The sequence below is a fragment of the Hydra viridissima genome, unplaced genomic scaffold (genome assembly GCF_058129835.1).
Source record: "Hydra viridissima isolate aposymbiotic clone 2 unplaced genomic scaffold, HvirCarnegie_v1 scaffold_7, whole genome shotgun sequence".
In the NCBI taxonomy this organism is placed as follows: Eukaryota; Metazoa; Cnidaria; class Hydrozoa; order Anthoathecata; family Hydridae; genus Hydra; species Hydra viridissima.
In genome coordinates this window covers 6874541-6901890 of record NW_028324306.1, presented here as the reverse complement: position 1 = coordinate 6901890, position 27350 = coordinate 6874541, and the positions used below count along the sequence as shown (strand labels likewise).

At 27.7% G+C, this 27350-nt stretch overlaps 3 protein-coding genes across 7 annotated transcripts; 1 reads left to right on the top strand and 2 right to left on the bottom strand.

The window, feature by feature from the left end:
• The first annotated feature begins 8888 nt into the window (after positions 1–8888).
• Positions 8889–11948, top strand: LOC145184593 (chitin deacetylase 8-like). Its single transcript, XM_090093514.1, has 10 exons — positions 8889–9008; positions 9320–9419; positions 9507–9566; positions 9663–9821; positions 10060–10215; positions 10323–10589; positions 10711–10772; positions 10955–11198; positions 11301–11522; positions 11655–11948. Exons 2-10 carry the CDS (start codon positions 9320–9322, stop codon positions 11777–11779), a joined length of 1395 nt encoding a protein of 464 aa, XP_089949640.1. The 5' UTR covers positions 8889–9008; the 3' UTR covers positions 11780–11948.
• Positions 11949–12135: 187 nt separating this feature from the next.
• Positions 12136–19244, bottom strand: LOC145184355 (uncharacterized). Of its 5 annotated transcripts, XM_090093518.1 has the most exons (20): positions 19069–19244; positions 18638–18764; positions 18248–18358; positions 17975–18059; positions 17488–17539; positions 17284–17391; positions 16842–16887; positions 16516–16574; positions 16383–16418; positions 16201–16253; positions 15361–15418; positions 14979–15107; positions 14561–14691; positions 14364–14418; positions 14139–14204; positions 13986–14048; positions 13777–13859; positions 13425–13491; positions 12924–12948; positions 12136–12726 (listed from the first exon to the last, which is right to left on the bottom strand). In XM_090093518.1, exons 2-20 carry the CDS (start codon positions 18681–18683, stop codon positions 12692–12694), a joined length of 1308 nt encoding a protein of 435 aa, XP_089949644.1. In that variant the 5' UTR covers positions 18684–18764; positions 19069–19244; the 3' UTR covers positions 12136–12691. The 5 variants fall into 5 exon arrangements, with proteins under 5 accessions (XP_089949644.1, XP_089949645.1, XP_089949641.1 ...); XM_090093519.1 differs by lacking the exon at positions 18638–18764 and having other exon boundaries at positions 19069–19194; XM_090093515.1 differs by lacking the exon at positions 12924–12948 and having other exon boundaries at positions 12281–12726.
• An 822-nt stretch (positions 19245–20066) lies between these two features.
• Positions 20067–25687, bottom strand: LOC145184282 (PRKCA-binding protein-like). The gene is made up of 13 exons (XM_080059909.2): positions 25521–25687; positions 24919–25159; positions 24374–24440; positions 24051–24140; positions 23776–23829; positions 23209–23271; positions 22837–22924; positions 21122–21200; positions 20944–21003; positions 20813–20863; positions 20625–20674; positions 20437–20531; positions 20067–20216 (listed from the first exon to the last, which is right to left on the bottom strand). Exons 1-13 carry the CDS (start codon positions 25547–25549, stop codon positions 20068–20070), a joined length of 1116 nt encoding a protein of 371 aa, XP_079916035.1. The 5' UTR covers positions 25550–25687; the 3' UTR covers position 20067.
• Positions 25688–27350: the final 1663 nt, after the last annotated feature.

The window sequence follows — 27350 nt, the reverse complement described above, 5'->3', positions numbered from 1 at the left end:
CTTGTACATTTCCGTCGGGGCGTTAGTTTCTCTCGGTAAGACGAAAACTTCTGAGATGGAGTGTAATAACTTCTAAGATGAAGTGTTAATAACAAAACAGTAAATTTTTTGAATAGTTTTTAATTCAAATTTAATTGGAAATAAGCTGCTTATTTGATCTTTATACATTTTTAACTTTTCTGTGGGTTTTTTAATACCGCCCGTTAACCATCTACATACCATCTTAATGTTAACGAGTTTGTTCGTTCTTTTTTTAATAAACCAACTAAGTTGAAGCTAATATAGTTAAGTATATAGTTATTTTGAACTTATAAACGGTTGCTAGTAATCAGGACGGTCAAATGTAATCCATACCTTAAGGCGCTTTTTTTCGTCATGGTGGAGATAATCGAAATTTAGTAATTCATTTTACAATAAGAAAAAACGACCTTAAATATTTAATGTCAATACTCAACCCTTCCATGAAGAATCCTTTTGTGATTATTTCTTAACCCGTACGATTTTAAATCTTAATGTGAATTAAATTTAACCGAATATTCAAATTAATTTTAGCAATCGTATATATATAGGTATATATATATACATATATATATATATATATATATATATATATATATATATATATATATATATATATATATATATATATATATATATATATATATATATATATATATATATATATATATATACCTATATATATAAATGAATCATATATAAACATTTTATTTCTAAAATTTTCTTACTTATTTGTCAAAAATCTATAGTTAACATTGCATAATATTTTATATTAATAACTTCGAAAGTTCGTATAAACTTTCTTAATAATTATGGTCGAATCAAAAAGAAAAGATGTCAGACTCATCAACACGCTATTTCCAGTTTTGGTATCTTTTAAAATCTCATTTATCATTTTTATCCTGCAGCTCCAAATCTTACAAGATGGATTGATCTACTATCTATTGATCTACTATTGATCTATTTATCGGTGTTCTTCTTTCCATCTTTTCTCCAAAAAATGATTTAAAAAACAACTCTTTTTATTGTTAAGAACTTGTCTGGAGGAAAAAGATCGGAAGTAAGTAAAAAGGTCGGAAGTAAGTAAAAAGGTCGGAAGTAAGTAAAAAGGTCGGAAGTAAGTAAAAAGGTCGGAAGTAAGTAAAAAGGTCGGAAGTAAGTAAAAAGGTCGGAAGTAAGTTAAAAGGTTGGAAGTAAGTAAGAGTAAATGTATGTCTTCTCCTGTTGGTAGTGATATCGAGGGTAACAGAGTTTAGTTTTCATTTCGATTTCATTTCATTTTGATTAAGTTACAGTTGCATCATAAGAACCAAAAATGAAAAGTTATTTTAAGAGTTTTAAACTATTACCGAATGTTTTACGGTACGAAATAACAATCAACACCTAAAAGAATGGAATCTGTAATGGACCTCAAAAAGTGTTGGGCTTTTAACCCTGATTTCCACCGACCCTTAACGTGTTTTCGCTCATGTGTATGAGTCTGATGCTTAAAATGACGTTTTTTTAAAATATATCTTTTGTCTCAAAGAAGAAAATTACAATAATGCTATTATTATTATTATTATTATTATTATTATTATTATTATTATTATTATTATTATTATTATTATTATTATTATTGTTATTGTTATTATTATTATTATTATCATTATTATTATTATTATTACAATTATTATTATTATTATTATTATTATTATTATTATTATTATTATTACTAGTATTATTATTATTATTATTATTATTATTATTATTATTATTATTATTATTATTATTATTATTATTATTATTACTATTATTATTATTATTATTATTATTATTATTATTATTATTATTATTATTATTATTATTATTACTATTATTATTATTATTACTATTATTATTATTATTACTATTGTTATTATTATTGTTATTATTATTATTATTATTATTATTATTATTATTATTATTATTATTATTATTATTATTATTATTATTATTATTATTATTATTATTATTATTATTACTTTTATTTTTATTATTATCATTATAACTTCTCGTCAATGTGATATATTCAGCAATCAAATAAAAAAATAAGAATAAAAATTGACAGAAAGGTGTTTTTAACATTTTTTTGTTACGCATATAAAAGCTTTGTTTATTAGACGCAAAATCAAAGAAAATGACGGACATGACTGACGTACTTCAAAAAAATTGTCAAAACTTGTCAAATGTAAGTTGTCAAATATTTAAATATGGCTTAATATGACTCAGAGAAAAAATCGTAACAAAATCTTGATGTTACTAAGAGGAAGAAAAACTTTGCCAAAGAAAGTTTTTAGTTTCAGTATCGTCAAATCGACAGAAGAACAATAGAAGAAATGAGAAAGATTAAAATTCTAATTATTTGTATCAATTTCATTTGATTATGCGATTCATACGAAGTACATGATATTTTATTTGGTGCATTTAAACAATCTATAGGAAATTATTTTGAATGTTTGTAATAATTATTTTGGATTTATTTTGTTGCAAGTCGGTTGACACTTTTAATGCAACCTGTCAAGGTAACTGACTGTTTCATCTCTAAAGGATACATATAGTGGAGTGGAGTGTGGTAAACATATAGTGGAGTGTGATAAACCAAATGATCAACCAAACCTAATAAAATCGATAACGTTGATCAAGTGATCGGTTAAACGGAAAAAAAAAAGAAAAAAAAAAAAGATGTTTAATCTTGGTTTTTTTTGTAATTGTTAATGTAGTCGAAGGTATTACATGAGTCATCTTTGGATAGTAAAGATTTCGAATGTTTTCGGGGCTGAGTTTGGTTCCTTTATAGCATTGAGAATTGGCCTATCAGTAAGAAAAGATTGCAGGAAATTGGAGAGTAGCATATTTTTTGAAAGCTTCGGCATTTTACAAACTGGAGTGAAACCTCTTTCATTGTAAATATATCATTGTAAATATTTCTCTGGCTTAAAAACTTTCTAGTCTTTTACTAAAATGAATTATTTGACTGTCAAATAAATATCTTTAATTGCTGTGCCGCCCTCATGTTGACGCAGTCTTCGTGGAGGATGTTTAACCATAAGCCCTTTGTCTGCTTTTTTGTTATTAAATGTTATAGAAATCTTTTTTTTGGGGGGGGGGGTTTTTCTGAGATTGCTGCTCATAAAACATTTTTAGTATTGTTTAATAAAATTTGGCAGATAATTTTTCTGTTTTGAAATAAAAATTCCAGATTTTTCTTCGTTGGATTTTAAGCTAAAAAATTTCAGGCAAATACTTTTCATTACGTTCATACTTTCCTTTTAAATGTTGTTCTAGGAATGTGACTTTCTATCGGATTCCTTTTTTTAATGTCATCCGATGCCTTCACAATATTTTATGTCAGAATGTATACAATATCAGATTATATAAATGGTAAAACGTACATGTCAAAATGCAGACCCGTTGAGAGGTGGGGTGCAACAATCTCTAGCCCTAAAATCCAACCAGATTAAGTTGGGTCTTATTCCTCTCTAGACATAACAGAATTCGTGTAATGTCAGAGTGTATGTAATATTAGGATGCATATACAAATTGCATTGCAAACAATGAGAATTTTTTGATTTTTTTGAAGTTTTTATTTATCTTCAAAAAAAATAAAATTTAAAATCACCAAATGAAATTTTATCAAGAATAAAACTAAAATAAAAGGGTTTTACAATACTTATATATAAATATAAATATAAATATAAATATATAAATAAATATAAATCGCGAGGTTACAATATTTAATAAATCGCGAGGTTACAATATTTAATAAATCGCGAGGTTACAATATTTAATAAATCGCGAGGTTAGAATTACTTTGTTTTATCTCCAAGTTTAAACGTTGGAGAAAGTTTTTGATTTTTCTCTTAAAGTAAAAGTTATTTAAAATTTTAGCTTTAATTTTTAAAAAAATAATAACTTATGCTTTAAATAGTTTATTTTTAAACAAATTATTTAGAAAAAAATTTGTAAAATAGAGCGTATTTTAAAAGTTATCATTACTAACTAAAATTGATAACTCATTTTCTCCCAACTTTTAAAATAGGAGATCGAACAAAATAATTCTAACCTCGCGAAATGTGTAGCCACGTTCAGCTGTTATCATAGCCTCAGCCCTGTTCCAGAACTAAGCATATAACCTTGACATACAACTCTGGTATTTCAGCCCACTGCTTGGTGATGGTAGCTTTGAGTGCGCTAGTATTAGGATACTGATAAACACAGGCTTTAGCTTCAATTCACGCCCACACTAAGAAACTAAAGGGTTCAAATCAGACGAATATGGATGCCAAATGTACTTTGGCAAAAAATTCATAGTCTCAAATACCCAGCTTTGCACAGTCGTTTCCGTGTGTTAGGAAGTACTCTCATGAACAAAGAGAAAGTAGGTTAGAAGGAAAGGAAAGACATGAGAATTTTCGTCCAGATCGATTGCGCCCATCCTCAACCCTATCTTAAGAAGAACAGTTGGCATCTTTTCTCATGAAGTGCCTATGAAAGACCCATCATCTATGAAAAATACTTCAGAGTTACCAAATGGTTCTTCTTGGTGATAGAACGTCAGTTCGGCTGTTGCGGGGCAAATCAACCATGATATATTTTTTTTTGTCTGAGAACAACAATGAGCTTTTGAGAACGTTCCAATCCAAGAACATTTAGACTGACAGTGAAAAGAAATCTTTTGATTCAGGATTCAGGGTAATTGGGAAAAATGTTCTTTTTACTTTTACAACTCTTTTTACTTCTGCTTTTGCAATCCAATCTGTAATTTCAGAATGTTTTTGGTACAGAATGTCAAAATGCATAAACTGTCCTCCAAAACGTAAACAATCAAACAAAAAATCATATTTTTTAAGTTTCAATTATTGAATACAGTAATTGTTCTAAAATTTTCTTTAAATCAGTTTGTTATTATTACATATAACTATTACTTACTACGACTGCTCTAAAAATGAATAAACGCGTTGTTTTGTATTAATTTGCATTTTTATCTAGAAATGCGATCTTCCAAAAGATTAGCAATTTCCAAAAAATTAAACAGTTGGAGTTCATTTTTACAATTGGTGTTGTTTCATCACAAACGAAATCGACTTTAAATCACGTTTTTGCGATGATTTGATGGAAAATCACGGTTTTGCGATGATTTGATGGAAAATTAGCTTTTTAGAATATATCAAAGATTATAAGAAAGGAGTCAATCAAAAAGAAACTGCCATCAAGTACTCCATTAACACGTCAGTTGTATGTGGAATAATCAAGCAATTTTATGAAGGCAGTCCTAACTTTAAAAAGATAGGTATGGTAAGCAAATGATTGAGGGTGGTTGGTAGGGGTGCGAGTTAAGGTTAGCTTTAGTCTAACTAAAATTAGTCGACTAACTCTTAAGTCTTACTAGATTTAGTCGACTAAATTTTTAATTTGCCAAAAATATATTGTTACTGTTACCAAAAAAACACTTTTTTAAAATCTTGTTATGCGTTTGTTGTGAAGTGGTTGTGCGCCATGTTTTTAATTACAAATTGCTGCAAGTTACAATTTACATCTGCAGGGCATCTATTTCAAGGTTCGATTTTCAGAGTTTTTCAGGTTTTTGGAGAAAGGTTTGCGATATAAACACTTGGAATTTTGTAATAAAACTTATCTAACTAGTCCCCCGTTTTTATTAAGTACTTGTTTAAATTTCAATGAAAAGCGGTTCAGATCTGGATTTTTTCAATTTCTTATTAAAGTGAGTTACAACTTATAAAACATATGTGAAATCAATCTAAAAAAAAAAAAAATGATGCCGTTTTTTTGAAAGGTGTGTTATGTGCAGAAGCATTTTCGGATTTCCTTTATATAATATCTGCAATGATTTTTTGAGGTAATAATACGTAATTTATTTCGTACACTCATAAACACGCAGATATTTACAGTGACAACAATAAGATTGAAACGGCTAGGCAATTAATGTTTTTATTATTTCTATATTGTTTAATTGAATATACATCTTGTTCAACTCTCAATTTTGCTTTTCTTGTAAAAATTATTATTAAAATGCTTATAACTAATCATGTTTTCGTTATAAAATATCAGCTGTTTTTGACGAAGTTGCTCTGCTAACAAACCAATTTTTATTTAATTCAATAAAAGAAATTTTTGGGCAATACTAGGTACAAACAAAACATATTTATTACCAAATTGTCACAAAAGTGAAGCCGCTTTTTTTGTTTACAAATTTAATCCGCCATTTGTAATAAGGGCAAAAGCTATATCCGACGTGCGAAATAAAAGTTTAAAATGCATGTTAAAAGAGCATCTAAAGTTCCCAATAAAAGATCATTCGAAAACTCGTTTTAATAATTACTTACATAAGTTTTTTTATGAGCCGAGGTTCTTTAATAAATATCATAATTCATAGAAATGCTTTAAAAGCGTCTGTCCCAAGTTAAACAACTTGGAGCTTTTTTATTTTATGAAATCTTCGAATAGGTCACTTCCTTTCATGTATCTATTAGAACAATCATTCACAGCACAGGAATTCACCATTTTAATGTTAATTTTTAAGATATCATATAGCTAGATAAGTTTTTTTTGTCCTAATTGTAAAAGGCTTCCACAACATTACATCATACGAATACGGCTTCACTTTTCGGATCGAAGTTGGACATCTAGTATATATAATATATCATTGTTTCGTACTATAATATATATAAGTATATATAATATATCATTGTTTCGACTGGCGGTGGAGATCGCAAAACTTGTAAACACGGGCTTTGGGGAAGCAAGTACTTGCGCCTTACGTATTCTATTACGGTGCGCAACAATAATTTTACATCAAAACAGTGAAAGTTTTTTTAAAAATACCTAGTAGTTCAAAAGATATAGCTGTTTTACACAACATCTAACTTGAGACGTAAATACCCGAAAATCTCCCGGTTCTTGGCGTAAGTTGGCGGGAAAATAGACCCAGTCAAGATGTGTTGAGTTTTTCGAGACGCAGACCTTTAATTCTTAGTTTTGGTCACAAAAATATTATTTAGCATACTTAAAATTTTTTTTCAATAACTATATTTAATGCTATGTTTATTTATATCCCTTCTAAGTTTCAAATGAAGTTTAAAGAGATAATTTATGTTTGAGATAAATTAGCTCCCCTCTAACGATAATTTTTGTTCTTAACCTTTTCGTATTTTTGTCACTAAGACGCTTCATTTTTTAGAATAAAGGTTTGCCCTTTCATAGAAAGTTTGTTGCCTGCCTCTGAAAAAAAGTTATTATTCCCATTGTGTATTGCCTTGTTGCTTTTATTTACCATTGACGCTGTTACAAACGATTTTGATGTCGATTTCAACCTCTGTGCTCATTTTAGCTATATGCAATTTAGATAATGCATGCTGACTTCAATCTCTAATATGCTCTTGTTTTTTTTAGGTAAAGGATTTGACAGGACTGTTTACTGCGTGTGACCTACGTATAGTACGTTGTGTTTTTGTTTTGCGAAAACATCACATGTGCACTTTGCATCAATAAAAAGATAATTGCCCAGTAGAAGGTCAATTAAGAAATAATTAGATGCTCAATGAGTCGGTTTCGCTCATGTTTCGTAGCTAATTCGCTTATGAAAGATTCGAGCGTATTTCCAAATGCTTTAAATTGAAAGCAAACTAATTGACGAGTTGGATGTAAACTCATCAGATGTTATTCGGCAACTGCGAAGTTGATGTGCAGAAGCTGTTTTTATAAAAAAAAAAGATGCTTTCCTTGTTTTTTTTAAACCTGACATGATTTTTATTTTTTGGTTATTTATGACTTTAAACATTTTGTAAACATTTAAATTGTAGTATATCAATTATGCACGACAAAATCTTAAATATTAACTTTTTTTTTTCTTTTTTTTTTTTGTCAAAACAAATCAGTTCTTTATTATATTTACAATATTTATTAGACTCGTTCCTTTATGGTTTTAACTGAAGTATTTTGGAAACTTAAAATGTGGTATTTTAATATTTAAACTTGCGTGAATAACTGTTGTCTTGTTATTTCGAAATATTTTTTTACAAGCAAGTCAGACCCAGCGTGCGTGTTTCCGAGGAACATAACCGACGATTAAACTCTCTCCTCTCGCCAGACACAAACGTTTAAGAAATGTACTTTTGTTAGAATAGATTCAAGAGCAAAAAAATGCAAAACTCGACATAAAACAAAGTGCTTAAGTTTAATAATATTTTTTGAAAACGATGAAAATGATGTGATCAGTTACAATAACAAGCCTAAGTGTAATGTAAAAACTATACAGTCATACAAATAAATAATAAAAGAAATGAAATGAAAACACTAAAAATGACGATCGGAACACCTTCCTTGCACTCAACTGAAAATTAACGACACGAAAACGGGTTTTTGTCGAGACCAATAGGCGATTTCATCCATTGAATAGCCTGTTGAGCTGTCACAAAGTACACATCTTCATACATTCTGACGGTGTTCATAAATCGTATGAGAGCTGGAAAAGAACGTCAACAACACATCCTTATTTCTCTTGCAACCATTTGTTTTGTGCTACTTTTTTTTGTTGAATTAAAAGTTTAAATTAACCTTTAGAAAAGTTTAAAACTGAAAAAAGAGTTTAAAATTTCACCCAGGGAGAGAAAGTCTTCGCAACAATCTTACTTTTAAGTTTTACTTGGACAACCAACATATCGAACAGCATCCTATCATAAAATAAATTACCGAACAGCATCCTATCATAAAATGGTGCGATGAAATGTAATTTGATTATTTTTAATTGGAATTAAATTGTAAAAATGATCATTTGAGTTTCCTACGTTTGTGGACATTTCTAACACTTACGTTAATTGTTAGAAGGCGCGCGCGTAATATTAGCTGCTATGCTTCCTTTAAAAAGAATATAAAGTCAAGCAAATCATTCAAGTAAACAACAGTAACATTAAATTGAAGACGGAGAATTGAAGAAGAAGAAAAGAAAAAAGGTAATTTTTTTATAAAAAATCCCATGATTTACTTTCTTCTTAAACTAAAAATTTCTCTTAACATAGTTGTTATTACTGTTTGTATCATTGAAAATAAATATTGCTTCATGAAAAGCTCCATAGTAAGCTTCATAAAAAGTTCCATAACAAGCTTCATTACAAGCTTCATTACAAACTTCATTACAAACTTCATAACATACCATAAACTTCAAAAAACCTTCAAACCATAAACTTGATTTACTTTATTCCGTCAACAATTCCAAACTCCGTCAGCTATACAACAAGTAGGTCAAAAATGCTTTTGTTTTTAGATGATGATAATAAGAGAAGTAATTCTAGCAGTAAGCATACTTTGGATACTGTCACCTGCATTACCTTTGCCCGCTCCCTTAATTGCAGGAAGACGTGATGGTAGATGGCTTTTTCTAAACTTGTAGTTATTACCTTTCATAACTAGTACGGGTGTCATATATAACTTCATTACAACTTTTTGTTTAGATGCAACGCAAAAAATCTGCGGTTCTTCGTCCCGCAACAGACGAAGATGTCCTTGTCCAAGTAAGGCTTTTAAAAATCTGCAGTTAAACATGTTTATGAAATATTTGACTACAAATTTTGTTTAAGTACACTTATTGTCTTTTTTTATGTTTATAGTTGATACAGAAACGCCAATTGCAGCTCTATTGTCTACTGTAAAACAATCGTCAGTCTTTCCATCGTCAACAGCACCCATCAGCTTTTCATTGTCAATAGAATTGGAAAGTACGCCGTCTTTAAGAGAAGACATAACATTTGCATCAACAGAATCAGAAGGTGAGTGTATTTATCTCATAATGAATTACAAAAGCATTTTACATTCACAGTCAAGTATTTTATATTAGAATAACATGGTTAAGCTAAGTTTGAAATTGTCTGCAAAAATTGAGACGTGATTTTCTTTGAACGTTGACCGAGAGATAGATATTGTTCGCTGCGTTTTTTTGTTAACATTTAGCTGCTTATAAACTCAAAGCTGCAGCAAATCATGTTTTGTTTGTTATCTTGTTTTTAGTCACAACAAGCCAGCCGAGCACAACAACAGTTGGCACACCAACCATAACAAAATTTGTACCATTGACACAAGCCCTGGTAAAAACTTCGACGTCTTTAACAGCTGCTAAGCTCGCACTGGTTACGAGTACATCAGACAAAACTCCCCGCACTTATGGTAAGGTTTTTTTAGTCTTATTCAAGCTGTAAGGACATAAAAAATCAAGACCTTTGAGTTGCCGTTTGCTACACCGAATTTAAAGATAGCTTTTGTTTGAACTTTAGCTCCAGCATCACCTTGCGATCCTTTAACTTGCCGTCTGCCTTCGTGTAGGTGCGCAGGTGATGACATTCCGGGTGGCTTGGCAAAAAATAACACTCCACAAATAATCTTGCTTACGATGGACGATGGAATTACATTAACAAACGTTCAGCTATATAAAGATTTGCTTGACGGAGTAACAAACTTTAATGGCTGTCCAGTTAAAGCAACCTTCTTTGTGTCCGGGGACAACACTGATTACAGTTTGGTTAAGGAAATAAAAGAGCGTGGTATGTTGTCTTCTTTTGTAAGATTATAAGTTTTAAAACGAAATCAACGTTACTAAATGTTGATGCCGTTTTCAAATCCAGTTGTGTAATCCCATTATATAGCATGATCGGTATTTTAAAGGTCACGAAATTGCGGATCATTCTGTAACTCACAAGTTTCCCGTAGAGTGGTGGAGTCAAAGCGTAAGTATTACGTGTGTCTTTGTTGAAGTTGTTTTAAGACAAGTGTTTACTTTTTCTGCCCAGTTGATTTTTTAAGTCAGTTTTTGAGTAACTTTTTTAGCAACACTTTTAGTTTGCTTTCTTGGGTTGGCATTTGTGTTGAGCAAAGTTTTGATATAACGTTTAATCTTTCTTTTCAAAAGCCTTCGTACGAAGAACTCGAGTTTGAGATTGTTAACCAGATGAAAACCATTCAGCAAATGGTTAATGTAACTACGCGCGGATGGAGAAACCCGTTTCTTGAGAGTACTGAAAACACGTTTAGAGTTTTAGCCGATAACGACTTTTTGTATGACAGCACTTTGGGTACATCAGGTGAACTATGGTGGCCGTTTACCTTGGACCATCTTCCTCCTTCGGAATGTTACATGAGCAACTGCCCCAAAAGTAAAATCTTTTCTTTCTTTTTATAATACAGAGTTTGCTTACAATGCGAAGCTCGCTTCACGTAGATGCAGACAACGACTTAGCACTTTTTTCTTCTCACAGATTCTTATCCTGGCTTGTGGGAAATCCCACTTGTTCCATGGCAATGCAATGAAGAAGGCGTCTTGGGAACGATGCTTGACGAATGTCAAGATACTGGTGACGAAGAAAACGTGTTTAATTTGATCATGAAAAACTTCAATATCCACTACCAGAGCAACAAGCAACCTTTCCCTGTGTTTGGCCACTCGTCTTGGTTCGATAACGCGCCTTACAGGAAAACAGGTGTGACCGTCTTTATTTTTCTAAGGCTTTTTTTGTAAAGGTTAATTTAAACTTTTAATTCAACAAAAAAAAGTAGCACAAAACAAATGGTTGCAAGAGAAATAAGGATGTGTTGTTGACGTTCTTTTCCAGCTCTCATACGATTTATGAACACCGTCAGAATGTATGAAGATGTGTACTTTGTGACAGCTCAACAGGCTATTCAATGGATGAAATCGCCTATTGGTCTCGACAAAAACCCGTTTTCGTGTCGTTAATTTTCAGTTGAGTGCAAGGAAGGTGTTCCGATCGTCATTTTTAGTGTTTTCATTTCATTTCTTTTATTATTTATTTGTATGACTGTATAGTTTTTACATTACACTTAGGCTTGTTATTGTAACTGATCACATCATTTTCATCGTTTTCAAAAAATATTATTAAACTTAAGCACTTTGTTTTATGTCGAGTTTTGCATTTTTTTGCTCTTGAATCTATTCTAACAAAAGTACATTTCTTAAACGTTTGTGTCTGGCGAGAGGAGAGAGTTTAATCGTCGGTTATGTTCCTCGGAAACACGCACGCTGGGTCTGACTTGCTTGTAAAAAAATATTTCGAAATAACAAGACAACAGTTATTCACGCAAGTTTAAATATTAAAATACCACATTTTAAGTTTCCAAAATACTTCAGTTAAAACCATAAAGGAACGAGTCTAATAAATATTGTAAATATAATAAAGAACTGATTTGTTTTGACAAAAAAAAAAAAGAAAAAAAAAAGTTAATATTTAAGATTTTGTCGTGCATAATTGATATACTACAATTTAAATGTTTACAAAATGTTTAAAGTCATAAATAACCAAAAAATAAAAATCATGTCAGGTTTAAAAAAAACAAGGAAAGCATCTTTTTTTTTTATAAAAACAGCTTCTGCACATCAACTTCGCAGTTGCCGAATAACATCTGATGAGTTTTCATCCAACTCGTCAATTAGTTTGCTTTCAATTTAAAGCATTTGGAAATACGCTCGAATCTTTCATAAGCGAATTAGCTACGAAACATGAGCGAAACCGACTCATTGAGCATCTAATTATTTCTTAATTGACCTTCTACTGGGCAATTATCTTTTTATTGATGCAAAGTGCACATGTGATGTTTTCGCAAAACAAAAACACAACGTACTATACGTAGGTCACACGCAGTAAACAGTCCTGTCAAATCCTTTACCTAAAAAAAACAAGAGCATATTAGAGATTGAAGTCAGCATGCATTATCTAAATTGCATATAGCTAAAATGAGCACAGAGGTTGAAATCGACATCAAAATCGTTTGTAACAGCGTCAATGGTAAATAAAAGCAACAAGGCAAAGAAGCTGTTTTAACTAAAGAGTAAATTACAAGTAGAAGTATCAAGTGAGTTTTACCTATCCCTTCGATGATGGTTCTCGCCTATAAAAAGAAATTTTTTTTTTGTAGGTGTTCATCTTTGTTTAGGAAAAAATGAGTTACAAGATTAAAGTTTCGGTTGTAGTTATGTTCTATTTCGGTTGCTTAGAGCTAGACAATACAAAATGCAAAGAATAACTTTTTTTAAGTGGCAGACAACAAACTTTCTATGAAAAGACAAACCTTTATTATAAAAAATGATGTTAAGGCCAACAATTATATTTAGAGGGGAGCTAATATGCTAAAACTGAGGGATTCCAATCAGCACTTGATTATGAAAATTCGCATGTTTTATGATCTCTATGTAACTTTTATGTTTACGAAATAATTTTTTAAAATAAAATATTAAAAAAAATTTTTTTAAATAAAATAATAACGTGTTTTCTTTTTTTTTTTACAGCATTTCTAATCATTTGAACGCAAATGTAACTCCTTCTAAATAAAAGTTTGCACGAAGAAACATTTTTAACAAAATTTACCATCGTCGAAGTACTGCACTGAAACACGTGACACTGAAACTGATCAGCGAATGAGCACGTGGTGTTCCTAAATTAAATTTTAAATGTGTCAAAAAAAAATGTGGTTGATTCGAGAAATCTATTATCTCTTAAAATTACCGTGGTGTGACCTTACAAAGTCCTATGCTTTAAGAAAGTTTAAAAAATTTTGTTATTTTGACTAACTAGATATCTAGTTAAGATAACAAAGTTATTTTCCCCAAAAGTTTATTTTATATAAACGAAATTTGTCATTTCTTAAATTAGGACTTTCTTAAAGCATAGGACTTTGTTAGGTCATACCACGGTATCTTATTTAAAAAAAAAAACTTGCCCAGTAATGAACCCAAAATATGTTGGATCGTTATCTTTTAGAGCACAAGACGAAGTCTCTGTGTAGGAAAACCGTCCAATAATCTACATAAACAAAGTGTCAACAGCTCGCATCACATCAGGCACATAAGCAATACAAAAGCCGTCATAAATTAATGCATAAAATCTCGATTGCGTTATTTACAATAACTTTGGAGGTGTTGCACTCACCTCTTCAGTTTCTGAACAAATCATTACAATATCTCGTTCCATCAGTTGCAAACAGACATTTTCCTTTAACACATTTTAAAAAAATTATCAAGATTTAAAACTTCTGAAATTAAAAGCTCAGAAAGTTAAGAAAAAACGATCTTTTAACTTTACCTTAACCAACTCATCTTTTTCCAAAAGTTTTGAAATCCCGTTTTGGACAAATATACAGCTTCCTTTCTAAATATTTAATAATCTTCAGACATCTAAAGGTCAGCTCATAAATTACACATTTTTTAAATTACACATTTAACACCAATCTTAAATTAATTCAAATACTATTTTTATCTTACTTATTTTTATTTGATTTAAAAAAACATAATTTTATAAGTTAACCACCTTGCCTACGTCAGAGCTTCCAACGTAAAGCACACTAAATTTGTTTTGAACTTCCCTAAAAAAAAACATAAAAATAGTTATTTTTAAATGAAAAAAATTTCTTGAGAGTTAATCATTTTATTTATCATATTTAATTCATTACATCATTTTAATTATTCAACCAAAATGAAAAAAAAAAAAAAAAAAAATTAGCTCACAATTCTTCCTTGTTGCAATGAAAACTATTGGAATGATGCCTTTGAATAACCATTGAACATTTTCCAGCAGTGCACAACGCTTTGTATCTTTGAAAAATGGGTGCAAACCAACGGCCATCAGAAAATCGACCCTTAAAAACAATATAAATAAACAGTAACATTTATTCCCATCTCCCTAATAAAATTCAACCCATGAAGTTCAATAAACATATTCAATAAACTGTAGAAATGAGTGCATACAAACAACTGCAATTGAATATAAATAAGTGCTTAAATCATTATTAAATTTTTAAACTTTTACTTGTTAGCAATACAAAAGTCAACATAGTTCAATATATTTATGAAGATCTGAAAAATTATCAAGCCTATTATATATTTTATATAATATCCTTAATATATATATACCTTATACATATACCTTAATAAAAGTAGCAGTCACAGGTTTTCCTTGGTTTTTTCGCTTTAACTGAGCTATTTTTTGGGACCATTTATCATCAATTATTTGACCAAACAACTCATCTAAACAATCGCCAGGTTGAATTCCATACTAATATATAATAAACATAATGTAAAAACTGAAATTTTGGTAATGCATGTAATACACAGAAAACCAATATTAACAACATGAAGAGTTTGTAACTAAGTAATGATAAATTAAAGTTGTTTGCATCCTAAGAACTTACATTTAATATTACTCATTAAAAATTTATACTTTATTTTAGACTTAAATTTTGTTGCATCCACTGAGCATAAAGTATTTATAACTAAAAACATCAAAAAATGTGTTTTTGTCATTTTACCTCCTCAGCAGCACTGCCAGGTGTAACTTGTATTATTATGCATCTTCCATCTAATGAACTAAGCAAATTAAACATAAAATTTTTTGCCAAGTAAATTTTGATCTTTTTTCTAGTTTGTATTTTGCTGTTAAATGATGAGAAATTATTAAATTTTTTTTTTTTTTTTTACTTTTAAAGAAGTGAATTTTTGTTTCTGAAAATGTTGCAACTTATTTTTTGTGATTTCAATAATTGAAAGAAACATTTCAAAAAAGTTATTTGAAGATTTAAAAAAAAAATTTTTTTTTTTTTTAAATTTCCTTTTTGAAAATTTCATTTTAGTAAAAAAATTAACGAGATGCACTTTTTAGACTTTAACATATTTCATTACCATAGAAACAGAATTTGAATAATTTAACAACTTTATTGTTTGACAAAACATTTAACATCATCCAAAATTTTACTAACAAAAGAAAAGCAGTTTTGATTGGTTGACTGCAATTTGTACTCAAAGCTTCTTAATCTACTGAATCTTTTATCTAATTTATCTTAAGAAGCCTTCAAATGAAAAATGAATTCTGTAGATCTAATCTTAAATTTCTTAGATGGCATAAAACCCAATGAAACAAGACATCAAACAAGATGTTATTAATAATGTAATATGAAATAAAAATGTGATTGACAATATGAAAGAACAAATAATGTAATATGAAATAAAAATGTGATTGACAATATGAAAGAACAAATGTCAAAAGACTTGTTAACTTCATAAAAAACAGCTGAACTTTCAAGAATAAAAATTTTTGTAAATTTTCGTAAAATCTGCAATCACTAAAAATAATTGAGAAATGCATGACTTACAGCAAAGTTATACCCAAATAAGCACAAGGTACAAATTCAAAATCTTCAAAATTCTACAATTAGAAGATAAATTCCAACAAAGATAAAGTACAACAAATTTTTTTACCTAAAAATGGTTTGATCATAAAAATCTATTGAAAAATAATAAGTGACATTAAAATTGTAACAGAAACTAAACTCACTGGTATAACCCAAGTTTCATTCAAAAAACTGCAATTCTAAACAAAGTTAAAATTATCATAAGGCTTTTTTTTGCGTAGGGAAAATTTTTTAATCAAGAAATTATTCTTACTACTATATTCACAAATAAACTACCTTGATGTTTAACTTGTATGTTTTCTCTTTTAATATATTTAACAGGTCCAACACACTTTCTAAAATGTTAGAAACACACCTTCTTTAGGTCAAGAAACCAAAGAAGAACCCACAAACAATTGTGAAATCATGTTTAGTGTTACTAAAAGAACTTGTAGAGAAATTATTTTCCAGTCATGCAAAAAAAAAAAAAAAAAAATCTTATCTAATATGGTTGCTTTTTATGTTTTAAAAATTTGTTTTCCTTCTATACATCATAGTTTTACATTATATAACAAAAATAATTTAAGGAAACAAACTCGCTAAAGATACTATTTTGAACTTACTTTGGTCCTTGCTATTAACAAGTGGCGATATATCTTTATACCAATACTACAAATAAATTTAAAGACCAGTAAAGCAGAAAATTTTAATTTATCATAAACCTGATCTCCATATCCCTTATTGTTTCAGTGTTTATTTTATTCTCAATTTATAATTTCAAATTTAACTAAAATTTATAAATTTCAAATTTAAGCTAAATAAAAGTAGAAATAATTTTAAGTTTTTATATTTTAATTATTACATAAATTTAATATTTTAAATATTACATAATATACTTTTTCAAAGAGTATTGGAAAAGTTAAAAAAAAAAATTTGATTCGTATTATTTTCATTTTTAAAGGAATATAATTTAAACCTTAAGTAAAATAAACTTTTAATCAGCACTGTATAAGATGCTACAAACATCCCTTAAAAATGTCACAAACACCATTTTGTGATACTTACTTTAAGGTAATCTTTATTTTCCAACAAACATTGAAGGGTTTGATGCAATAAGCCTTTGGTCAAAGCTATGCGAATAAACAACCGCCCTCTTGCAACAGAGGTTGTAACCTAGAAAAGCAAAAGCTTACTATAAGAATCTAATATTACAAGTAATTTTTCAATACAAATACTTGCTCTCATTAATAAAGAAAAAAAAAGTAATACCTTTTTACATTCTTGAACAAGACAAATAGCATGAGACAATGATAATGTTGGTCTAAAGAAGATTGTTCTTTTTAGATTTTTTTTTTTAGAAAATAGGAATATAGCATTATCTTTTTCAGTAGTAAGCATAAAAAAGTGTAAGAAAAATTTTCAAGAACCTTGGAAGCAGGTGTAAGTTTTTCTAAACACTTTTGGTGGCTATTTAAAAACCAAATTTTAAGAATAAGTCAAATACCAATATATCTTGTAACTTGAGTAAAACCCTTTAATTTCAATTACATAAATAAATTGATTTACTAAAATGATATTAACATATTTCAAGTTTCTTGTCACTAAAGAGCACAACTGGCTCGGTGACTTTAGTTTATGACTTTTTTATTTCTTATATCTCATACTTTTAAACTTTTCAATGTTTATAACTTTTAATGCTGCTGCAATTTAAAGCAGATTCATGTACAGCTACTTTTAAATTATATAAAAATCATACTTGACTATAACTTTGTTTGAACTGATCAAGCCTTCAATAATATTCCAATAATCACGATCGACTAAACCTATTATGCCTAGACCTTCTAAAAAAAAATACAGCCATACTCAAATATGCATACACACACATTGTATGTATGTATGTATGTATGTATGTATGTATGTATGTATGTATGTATGTATGTATGTATGTATGTATGTATGTATGTATGTATGTAACTTTTAAACTAAAAAAATTCTCATGAAATTTTCTTTTCTTTTATGCAGAACCTACTTTTAATTCCTTTCTGTAACAAAGCCTCCAGTGATTGACAGAAAACTGGGAGCATCTCACTTTTATCTGTAATAACATCATCATTTTCATGGTTGAATGAACTTGTTGATACTGAACAAAATTTATAAACTGTAAATATAATATACTTTTTAATACATTTACAATTAATTCATAATACAGTTTTAAAAAATATCAGACCTATAATTACCATAAATAATTTACACCTGTGAGATTTTACAATCAAAACTGTTAATCTCTACTGTTTAAACTATTTTATTAGGGAAGTTAAAACTTGTAGCAATAACAAACTTATATCAATCAGAACTTTGAAACTTATTATAAAAAACAAAAAACAAAACAAAAAACAAACAAAAAAACAACTCAACCCACCTTTAAATTGTTCTAAAAGAACCTTATTTTCATTTTTTAAATCCATCAGTTAAAACAACAAATTGATTGATAATACAAAAGCCATTTTTAACTTCCAAAATTTACAACTCTCAAGTTTACAAACCATCTAAAATTTTACAATGCTATCATTTTTTAAAAAAACTTCCTTAAAATTGAGTAAACCTACCATATGTATGATTTATGAACAAAAATAAAAAAGGAACTTTATGTATAACTATGCAGACAATGATTGCAATAAATTATTCATAAGATGAAAACTACATTAAAAAAATTAAAATTTAAAATAGTTTTTCTATAAAAAGCAACAAAAGATATTTTTTGAATAAACAAATTACATTATACTATATTATATATATACACACAAATATACATAACTCATCTATTAAATATAAAAAAAATAAAAAGCTTACCATAAGACATTATTACTTCTCAACTAAATTCATTTCTTATTTTAATTCTTTATAGAAATCCATGCTTAAATCCACTTGTAATTTGATGTACAAATGTTTAGAAACTTTTCATTAAAAAAATGTTTTTTAGGAATATATGACAGCATATGTCCATTTTTATGTGTATGCATTCATGCATGTATGTATGCACACACACAGATATATATATACATATATATATATATATATATATATATATATATATATATATATATATATATATATATATATATATATATATATATATATATATATATATATATATGGCACTTTTTCTGTAGGAAGTTAGATACATCTATTCTTCAATATCAAAAAACTTTGAGAAATGAATTAGTATTGTTTGAAATAAGCTTTTATTCTTTTATTCTCTACAAAACTCACACTTTTGTATTTTAGAACAAGTTTTTTACAACTCCTTTACAATAAATAATTTTTAAGCTTATGAAGTTAAACTAACCTATTTCCAATTTAAGCTACTGTTACCTTCTAAAAAGAATTATAAAAAAATAGTTCAAATTATAAAAAATAACTTAGAAATGCTTAATTAATAAAAAGTCCATTGTTAAACTGATGTTGTTGCTTCATAAAGTTTTTAATTTAAAAACCTTTATCATTAATAAATAATTATACCACTATATATATATAAAACTTTAGGCATGTTTACAAAATTTCAAATGGCAGTATTTTTATAATAATAAGAAAGACCAATAAAGTAATTATAAAAAGATGATTACAATTGCCTGTAATTATTAAAAGATGAAGCCTTTAAAGTAAAATCTTTGAAAAGAACTAGGATCCTGATTTAAATAATCTCTGGCAAAATGATTAAAATTGAAACAAATAACTATATTCTCACTCCTTAATTATTTATAGATCATCCTTAATTATTAGGTCACATTATATAACACAAACGTTTCAGCACTAAAAAATACTACAATTTTTTTTTCTGTTTCAAAGACTTTAGTTATCAAATGTTCGTGTCAAAGATCCACCACAAATATCAACTTCAATTGGAAACACATTGGCTTTGTTGAGCTCATCCTCACTGTTCTTATGAAACACAGTCATCGCTTCTAAGAATCGTTGCAGTTGATAAACTAAATCTTGTACTAAGTAAAAACAAATAACTTGTTACCGCAATAAAATAATTTTTGGTGGTTCTTTCAAAAAGAGTTAATTGCTGTAACACTTTTTGAAACATATTAACCTTTTTTCAGGTTAAAAGATTATAAATATTTTTATTTCATCAGACTTAAAACGAGCTGCAAAAGTTTAGTTTGACAAAACTAATTTAAATGATTTAATTCAGCAAATCAACAATCAACAAACCATGCTTATTGTCAAGCAACTCCATTTTCACCAGAACATCGGAACGAAGTTTTGCAAACTTTTCTCGTGCTAATTGTCGGCACCTTAACACTACTCTAAAAAGTTTTGTAACACAAATGAATCATTAATAGAAGTAAACACAAATGAAGCATTAATAGAAGTGAACATAGATAGTTGTACTACCCTACCTATAATCATAATTACCAGTTTCAACTCGATACAATGCTTCATGTAGTGCCTAAAAACAAATCATATCATTTAGTAATGTTTTTTTAACATCAATAATTAACACTAGCTAAATAAATTCCCAACTCAAAGTTCTACATTAAAGAAATTTTAGAAACAAAGATTAAACCATAAAACTAGCATCACTTACAGCATAACCATACTCTTCATCATCCATTTCCTTTACTTTTAAGCAATAAGACTAAAGCCAAATAGTGGAATTAGTTGCTTTTAAAATAATTGTAAGTAAAATTTGTAACAATTAACTGCCTAAATACTTACTAAATATTCAAATTTTGCATCTGCATACTTTTGAATGGTCAACTTTGTGTCAGGTATTGCCTAAAGAAAAACAAAGTTGTTTTAAAAACAAAAGTCTATTATCTCTTTCAATTTACTTCCTTTCAAACTTATTTAAACAACAATAATAAAAATATCAAATCAATTGATAGAACGTGACCTTAGTTAGGTAAGTATTCAGATCACTCAACATTGGTTTCACTTTCTTTAAAAAGTTGATACCTTCCTTGTTAAAGTTTCTAAAACAAAAAACAAAAATAAAAATAAGATTCTGATGAAAGCATATAAATATTAGAGGTAAAAAATCAAATTAAATTCTTTTAATGATAATTAAAAATTCTTCTTAGTAATGTGAGAAAAATCCACTAAAACTAAATAAAATTACAACTTGTAAATTAAAAAAAATATTTTTTCATCAAGTTCTTTTCATTTTTTCTGCAAGAATAAAAATCTAATTTTTTGATTGAAGGGATATTGATATGGAAATTCACTGCCTCAAACCAATTAAAGTTTTCATAGAAACCTTTGTTATACAAAAAGGAGAATATTTCATATGTTTGCAGTAACAAAAAATTAAATATATAACTAGTGCCTATTAATTTTAAAAACTACACAATCGTAGTTGATAGGATTATGACCAAGCATAGGATTTTTTTTTTTTTTTGAATTCCAAGAATTCTGACCACAAATAGACAGCCATCAAATTATTTAAAGATAGCTCTCTAAATAATTATCCGACAAAATCTTTTGTTTTTAACAAATGCAGTAAAGGAACTTTAAGGATGTCTGCCAAGACTATAGAGAAATTCAACTCACACTGATATTCCTTGGGTGTTGCCCAAGAGGACAGTTTCCAAATTTCTGAACCATTTCATCAAAATAGATATCAAACCTTTTTTACATACTAAAAATTTTCGTGTTTCCACATCAATTGAAAATGACAAATCATGAAGACGTAAGTAGGATTTTTTGGGGGGGTGGGGTGGGGGGGGGTATTGGGGGGGGGGGGGCAGGAAGAAGGAAGTTCTGGAGTACTGGCATATTGAAACATTTTGCTTGCAATCATTGGAAGAAGCTTGTTCAACTGTTAAGTTTTTTTAAGTATGTCTGCTTCATTTTGAGAAAGTGTGCAACTTACATCATAAACAGAATTGATAACTTTTTTTTTTAATCATTAAAAAAAAAGTTAAGGCAAAATAAAATTAAGAACAAAGATAAATGAATTTCTTTTAATGTAATGATTTCAATTGAAAACTCATTTTACACTCATTTTATACATCTCTTTTTGCCATTAAGATTACTTTAATATTACTGCATATTTTAATGGCAAAAAAGTGAGTCTTAAGATGTAAAATTCATTTTTACACAAGTTACAAACATGATTATAAGAAAAAAGAAAAGAAGTTGTTTACATAGGGAACAAGATGACCATAGTTTCAAGTAGCTATAATCAAAACAACTTTACAATAACTAACATAAACAATGATTTACAAATAGGAACCAGTCCTTACAAATAGGACCAAGTCTTCTTTAGCAGATTTTAACAGAGTTTATTTTAAACAAAACCTATATTAACAGGCATATGTTAAGTATAGAGATTGTTAAATTATTACTTATTTGGTATCTTTACAGACTTACTAAATATACATTGTTTAAGAAAACTATTTTTTGTAAAATGAAAATTTTAAATGTATAAATCTCTAAAATTTCTACACAATGAAGCTTTACAGACACTTACTAATAACTGTAAATGGCTAAAGATTCAATCTGTTACAAATTCTAAAATAATATGGACATTTATCCTCAAAACCCAAACTTTACCAAATTTTTATTTTTTTGGTAAAGGAATTGCAGTACTAAAACACAAAAGATCACCTATGACACTCAGCAAATATAGCAAAAGCTTCACTGGCATTTGGTTGAAGCTCACGAACACCAATAGATGCAAAAATATCTCCAAGTTCTATGGAGTAAAAAAAAAAAGAAAAAAAAACCAGAGCATGATGAAAATTTTCTTAAAAACCAACAGTTTAATAGAAAAGTCCTGACTTGAACTGGTTTTACACATCATCAAGTAAAATTTACTTCGAGTTTGTCTTAATATTTTTTAAAGATTAATAATTTGTAAGTAGTCAGGATAGTTTCTCGTCTAATGAATGCAGTTAATTAACATTAGAAAAGGAATCCTTGTTAAACATTGACATCCTATTTGATGCATATAGTCAACATGATTTTGTTAAAAATTACCTTTGTGTAACTGTGCCATTTGAAAAAAACTTTGTAGAATGCGTTTTGTATGTTCCACCATTCCTAAAGCAACATAAACTACTCAAAATCTTGGTTAAACAAATGCATTCCACAAATATTTCACCTAACTATATAACTTTGTTTATTTAACAGTCTGGTATATTTTTTTTCCCAAAGCAATAAAAATTTTATATTCTATTGAAATTTCTACTCCATTTGGTTAAATATTTGGATTTTTCCACATTTTTAACCAAATGAAAAAAGAAGTTTCATAGTTACATTTCGTTGATGAATAGCCATAAAGCTCTGCAACATACAGAAACATAATACCAACTTTGATGCAACAAAGATCTTTAAAAATGAAGTAGCACATTTTATAATATACATGTACAATGCAGAATGTACAGTATACATGTATATTAATTACTAATTTTAATGTAAAAGATGCTGTATGTTAAAACCAGTAACTATTACTTTTTATTATGGTAAGCTGTTTTTAATTCAACTAATCTAACTTGGTAATTCTGTAGAGCATTGAAAGATAATAATAATAATAAAAACCCTAACCTTTATAAACAGATGAATTCTGTTCTAACTCTTCTAATTTTTTTACTAAACCATCTAAAAAATTACAGAACAGTAGAATAAATTTACAACATTAGATTGATAGAACCATATGTATTCTATTCAACTACCAGGCTACATATTATCAAAAATTAACTTATAATAAATTTAAATATTTAATAAACACATTAACTTTATTTTTTATTACTGAACTTAAAAACTACACAAGAAATAATACAGGATATTTGTACAATGAAAAACTTTAAAAAAATTTTTACCATTACAAAGAATAGCTCTACTTAAACCCAAAGCATCAGCAGTACTTGAGCTCATATTTTCAACCATGCGATGTTTTGCTTTCTTTAAAACTAAGATTATTAATTTTTTCTTTAGTATAAAACAAATAATTTAAATATAATTCTTGTGTGTTTGCATCAGAAAATAAATTCAAAAGTAGTGTGACCAGAACATTCTTAGATGTATACACATTTACAATGTGCATACATCTTCTTGTAAAAAGTGAAATATCACAAAAAACGCTTAAATAACAAATAATAAAGGATAAGGATAGTAAGTTTTCTTTCTTAAAAAAATTGCATACTTATATCAAGAGTTTTCCCTTCTTTTTGGTCAGCATGCAGTTTGACATACTGTATAGTGACAGTTTCCTACAATATTAGAAGTAAACCTAAAGTCCTTAGTTAAATATCAAATTACAATATCTAAAAACAAAAAACTCTCAAAACCTTTTCTGAATTTCAAGAGGGTATACATTTAAAAAGATATTAATACATGTAACAGGAATAAAAATATCAACAATAAAAACATTAATAACAAAAATTTAAAATTAAAAAAAATGTGCTATCTATCTTCAAGATTAATAATATAATTTTTAAACCATAAATTCTGCTTTATGGTTAAGTAGCTTTTTAAGCTAATTAAAATATTACTAATTTTAAAATAACTAGTATACTTTTTGTTTTAAATTGAACTTCTTACTTAATAATCTTAAAATGTTATAAACTCATTGATGAAATTTTTGGAACTTGCAATTTTTTATTTACTATGAAAAGAATCAATTAAAGAAAATATATGAATAGCAATTTTATATTTACTATGAAAAGAATCAATTAAAGAAAAACAAACCTTTATTGCTTGAATTGCTCGTGCTACATCTACTTTTGTTTTACCTTTCATTGATTTTCCATTTACACCAACAATTTCATCTCCAGCTTGAATGGTACCATCTCTAGCAGCAGGTGTATTATCAAACACTTGCACTACATACAAGCAAGGACATAATGGAGCTCCTCCACCAATGCTTATCCCAATTAAATTTTGTCGATCCTTCTTCAGAGTTATACTGCCAGGTTTACCACCCAAAGATCTAAAGTAACAATAACAAAATTTAGGAAAATACTATGGATAAGAGTTTTTTTTTTTCCTTTTTTTTTTTTTTAAATGCAATTTTTTTAATGATCAGAGGGGGAGGTGGTGAAATAAGGGTCTCTTTAAAAGACTTCTAAAACTTTTCTAAAAATAGTTTAACTTGTTAATAGTCTTTAAAACGTGTAATCAATACAAAATTTCTTCATAGAACCAAAAAAAATACCAGCTCAATTTATATAACATCTATTGGTCAATAAATAAATGAAGTAGAGTGGCACCTGTGTTTGTAAATTGAATTTAACCTTCAAATATCATAAATTCCTATAACATAAGTAAAATCAAAAAATTACTTATCATACCTGGGATCAATTTCATATTCATATTCCATTATTTTTATTATAAATGCGAAAACAGGAAACGAATAGTAAAAAGAAAAATAACAACAAACATTCGATCACGTCGAATATCACGTCGCACGATCAAACTACCATTTTCAAACATGGCGTCATCAAAACATTTTCTATTTAAAGAGCCAATGTTTACTTCTCTAAAAATTCAAATTTAAATCGGAACCGTTGATTTAGGTTTTTTAAGCCGGTTCATTTAAGACGAAAGTTTTTTTTAAAAATCTACGAGTGTCTCATTTATTCTGAAAACAACCAAACCAACTAACCTTAAGTCTGAGTTTTTTTCTTATTAATGCCAATTAGGAATTCACAAAAATTTCAGCCCGTAACTTAATACTTTCAAAGATACACTTTTTCAAAGACTGGTTGGTTTTGATGTTATCTTTCTCAAAATCGCATTACAGATTTCAGTTATTGCTAATAAAAGAGATTCTGTTGGTAATCAAGAGCTCAAAATCTGTTTTTAGTTGGATGTTGAGAGCATTTAGTAGGTTCGTTTAGAACCTTATTTACCCACGAGGACAGGATCGGATTTAGTTAACGTTTCATGCCTTTTCCAATTGATGTCGTGACCGGATAAAATTAATATTATAGCCTTTTACGATAAACGATATAAAGATACATTTTATCTTTTAAAAAAATATAAACGTCTCAAGTTTAATATGATTCGTTGAAATATTAACAATAGATATAACTTATGCCACTGTTGATGATAATTTATGCCACTGTTGAAAACATTACAAAAATTTAAATAGTATTTATATTAAATGAAATTGCTTCTTTATAACTTTTCAAGAAACGTCAATCTTAAAAACGTTTAAAAGTATTAACAAAATATATCGTTGTTGCAAGATACATTTTTACATGGGAAGTAAAAATCTTATAATGGCAGTAAATATTTAATATGAGATTTTTACTGAGGAGTAAATAAAAACGTAGGAGAAAAAATCTCATCACTCCAAATGGCCTAGAAATGGAAACAATTACGAAAAGTAGTCTTATTATTTTGTAAAAGCCAACCAAACGGTAAAGTTGTTATTTTGTAAAAGCCAACTAAACGGTAAACGATAAAATTATTAGGAGCTTAAAAAAAGTTTTAAACAAGACCTTGAAAAACCGAATTCTTTAAAAGCAGTAAAAAAAAAAATTTGTTTTGGAAAAATATTGGTGTATATATAGCTGTTATAAAACCAACGGTAACCAGAGGCTTAAAAAGCTTGGGCAGTGTAGGGAGTCAATAACTTGGTCCATGGAAAAATGGAATACTCTTGTTTATCACTTAAAATGGATTTTCAGTGGTTAAACAATAAACAGAAAAAGCTTCTGAAAAGATTTAAATATGAAAAGATGCAAAAATAACAATGACAATAATAATTGATAATAATTGATAACAATAATAATAATAATAATAATAATAATAATAATAATAATAATAATAATAATAATAATAATAATAATAATAACAATAATAATAATAATAATAATAATAATAATAATAATAATAATAATAATAATAATAATAATAATAATAATAATAATAATAATAATAATAACAATAATAATAATAATAATAATAATAATAATAATAGTAATAATAATAATAATAATAGTAATAATAATAATAGTAATAATAATAATAATAATAATAATAATAAAAATAATAATAATAATAATAATAATAATAATAATGATAATAATAATGATAATAATGATAATAATAATAATAATGATAATAATAATAATAATAACAATAATAATAATAATAGTAATAATAATAATAAT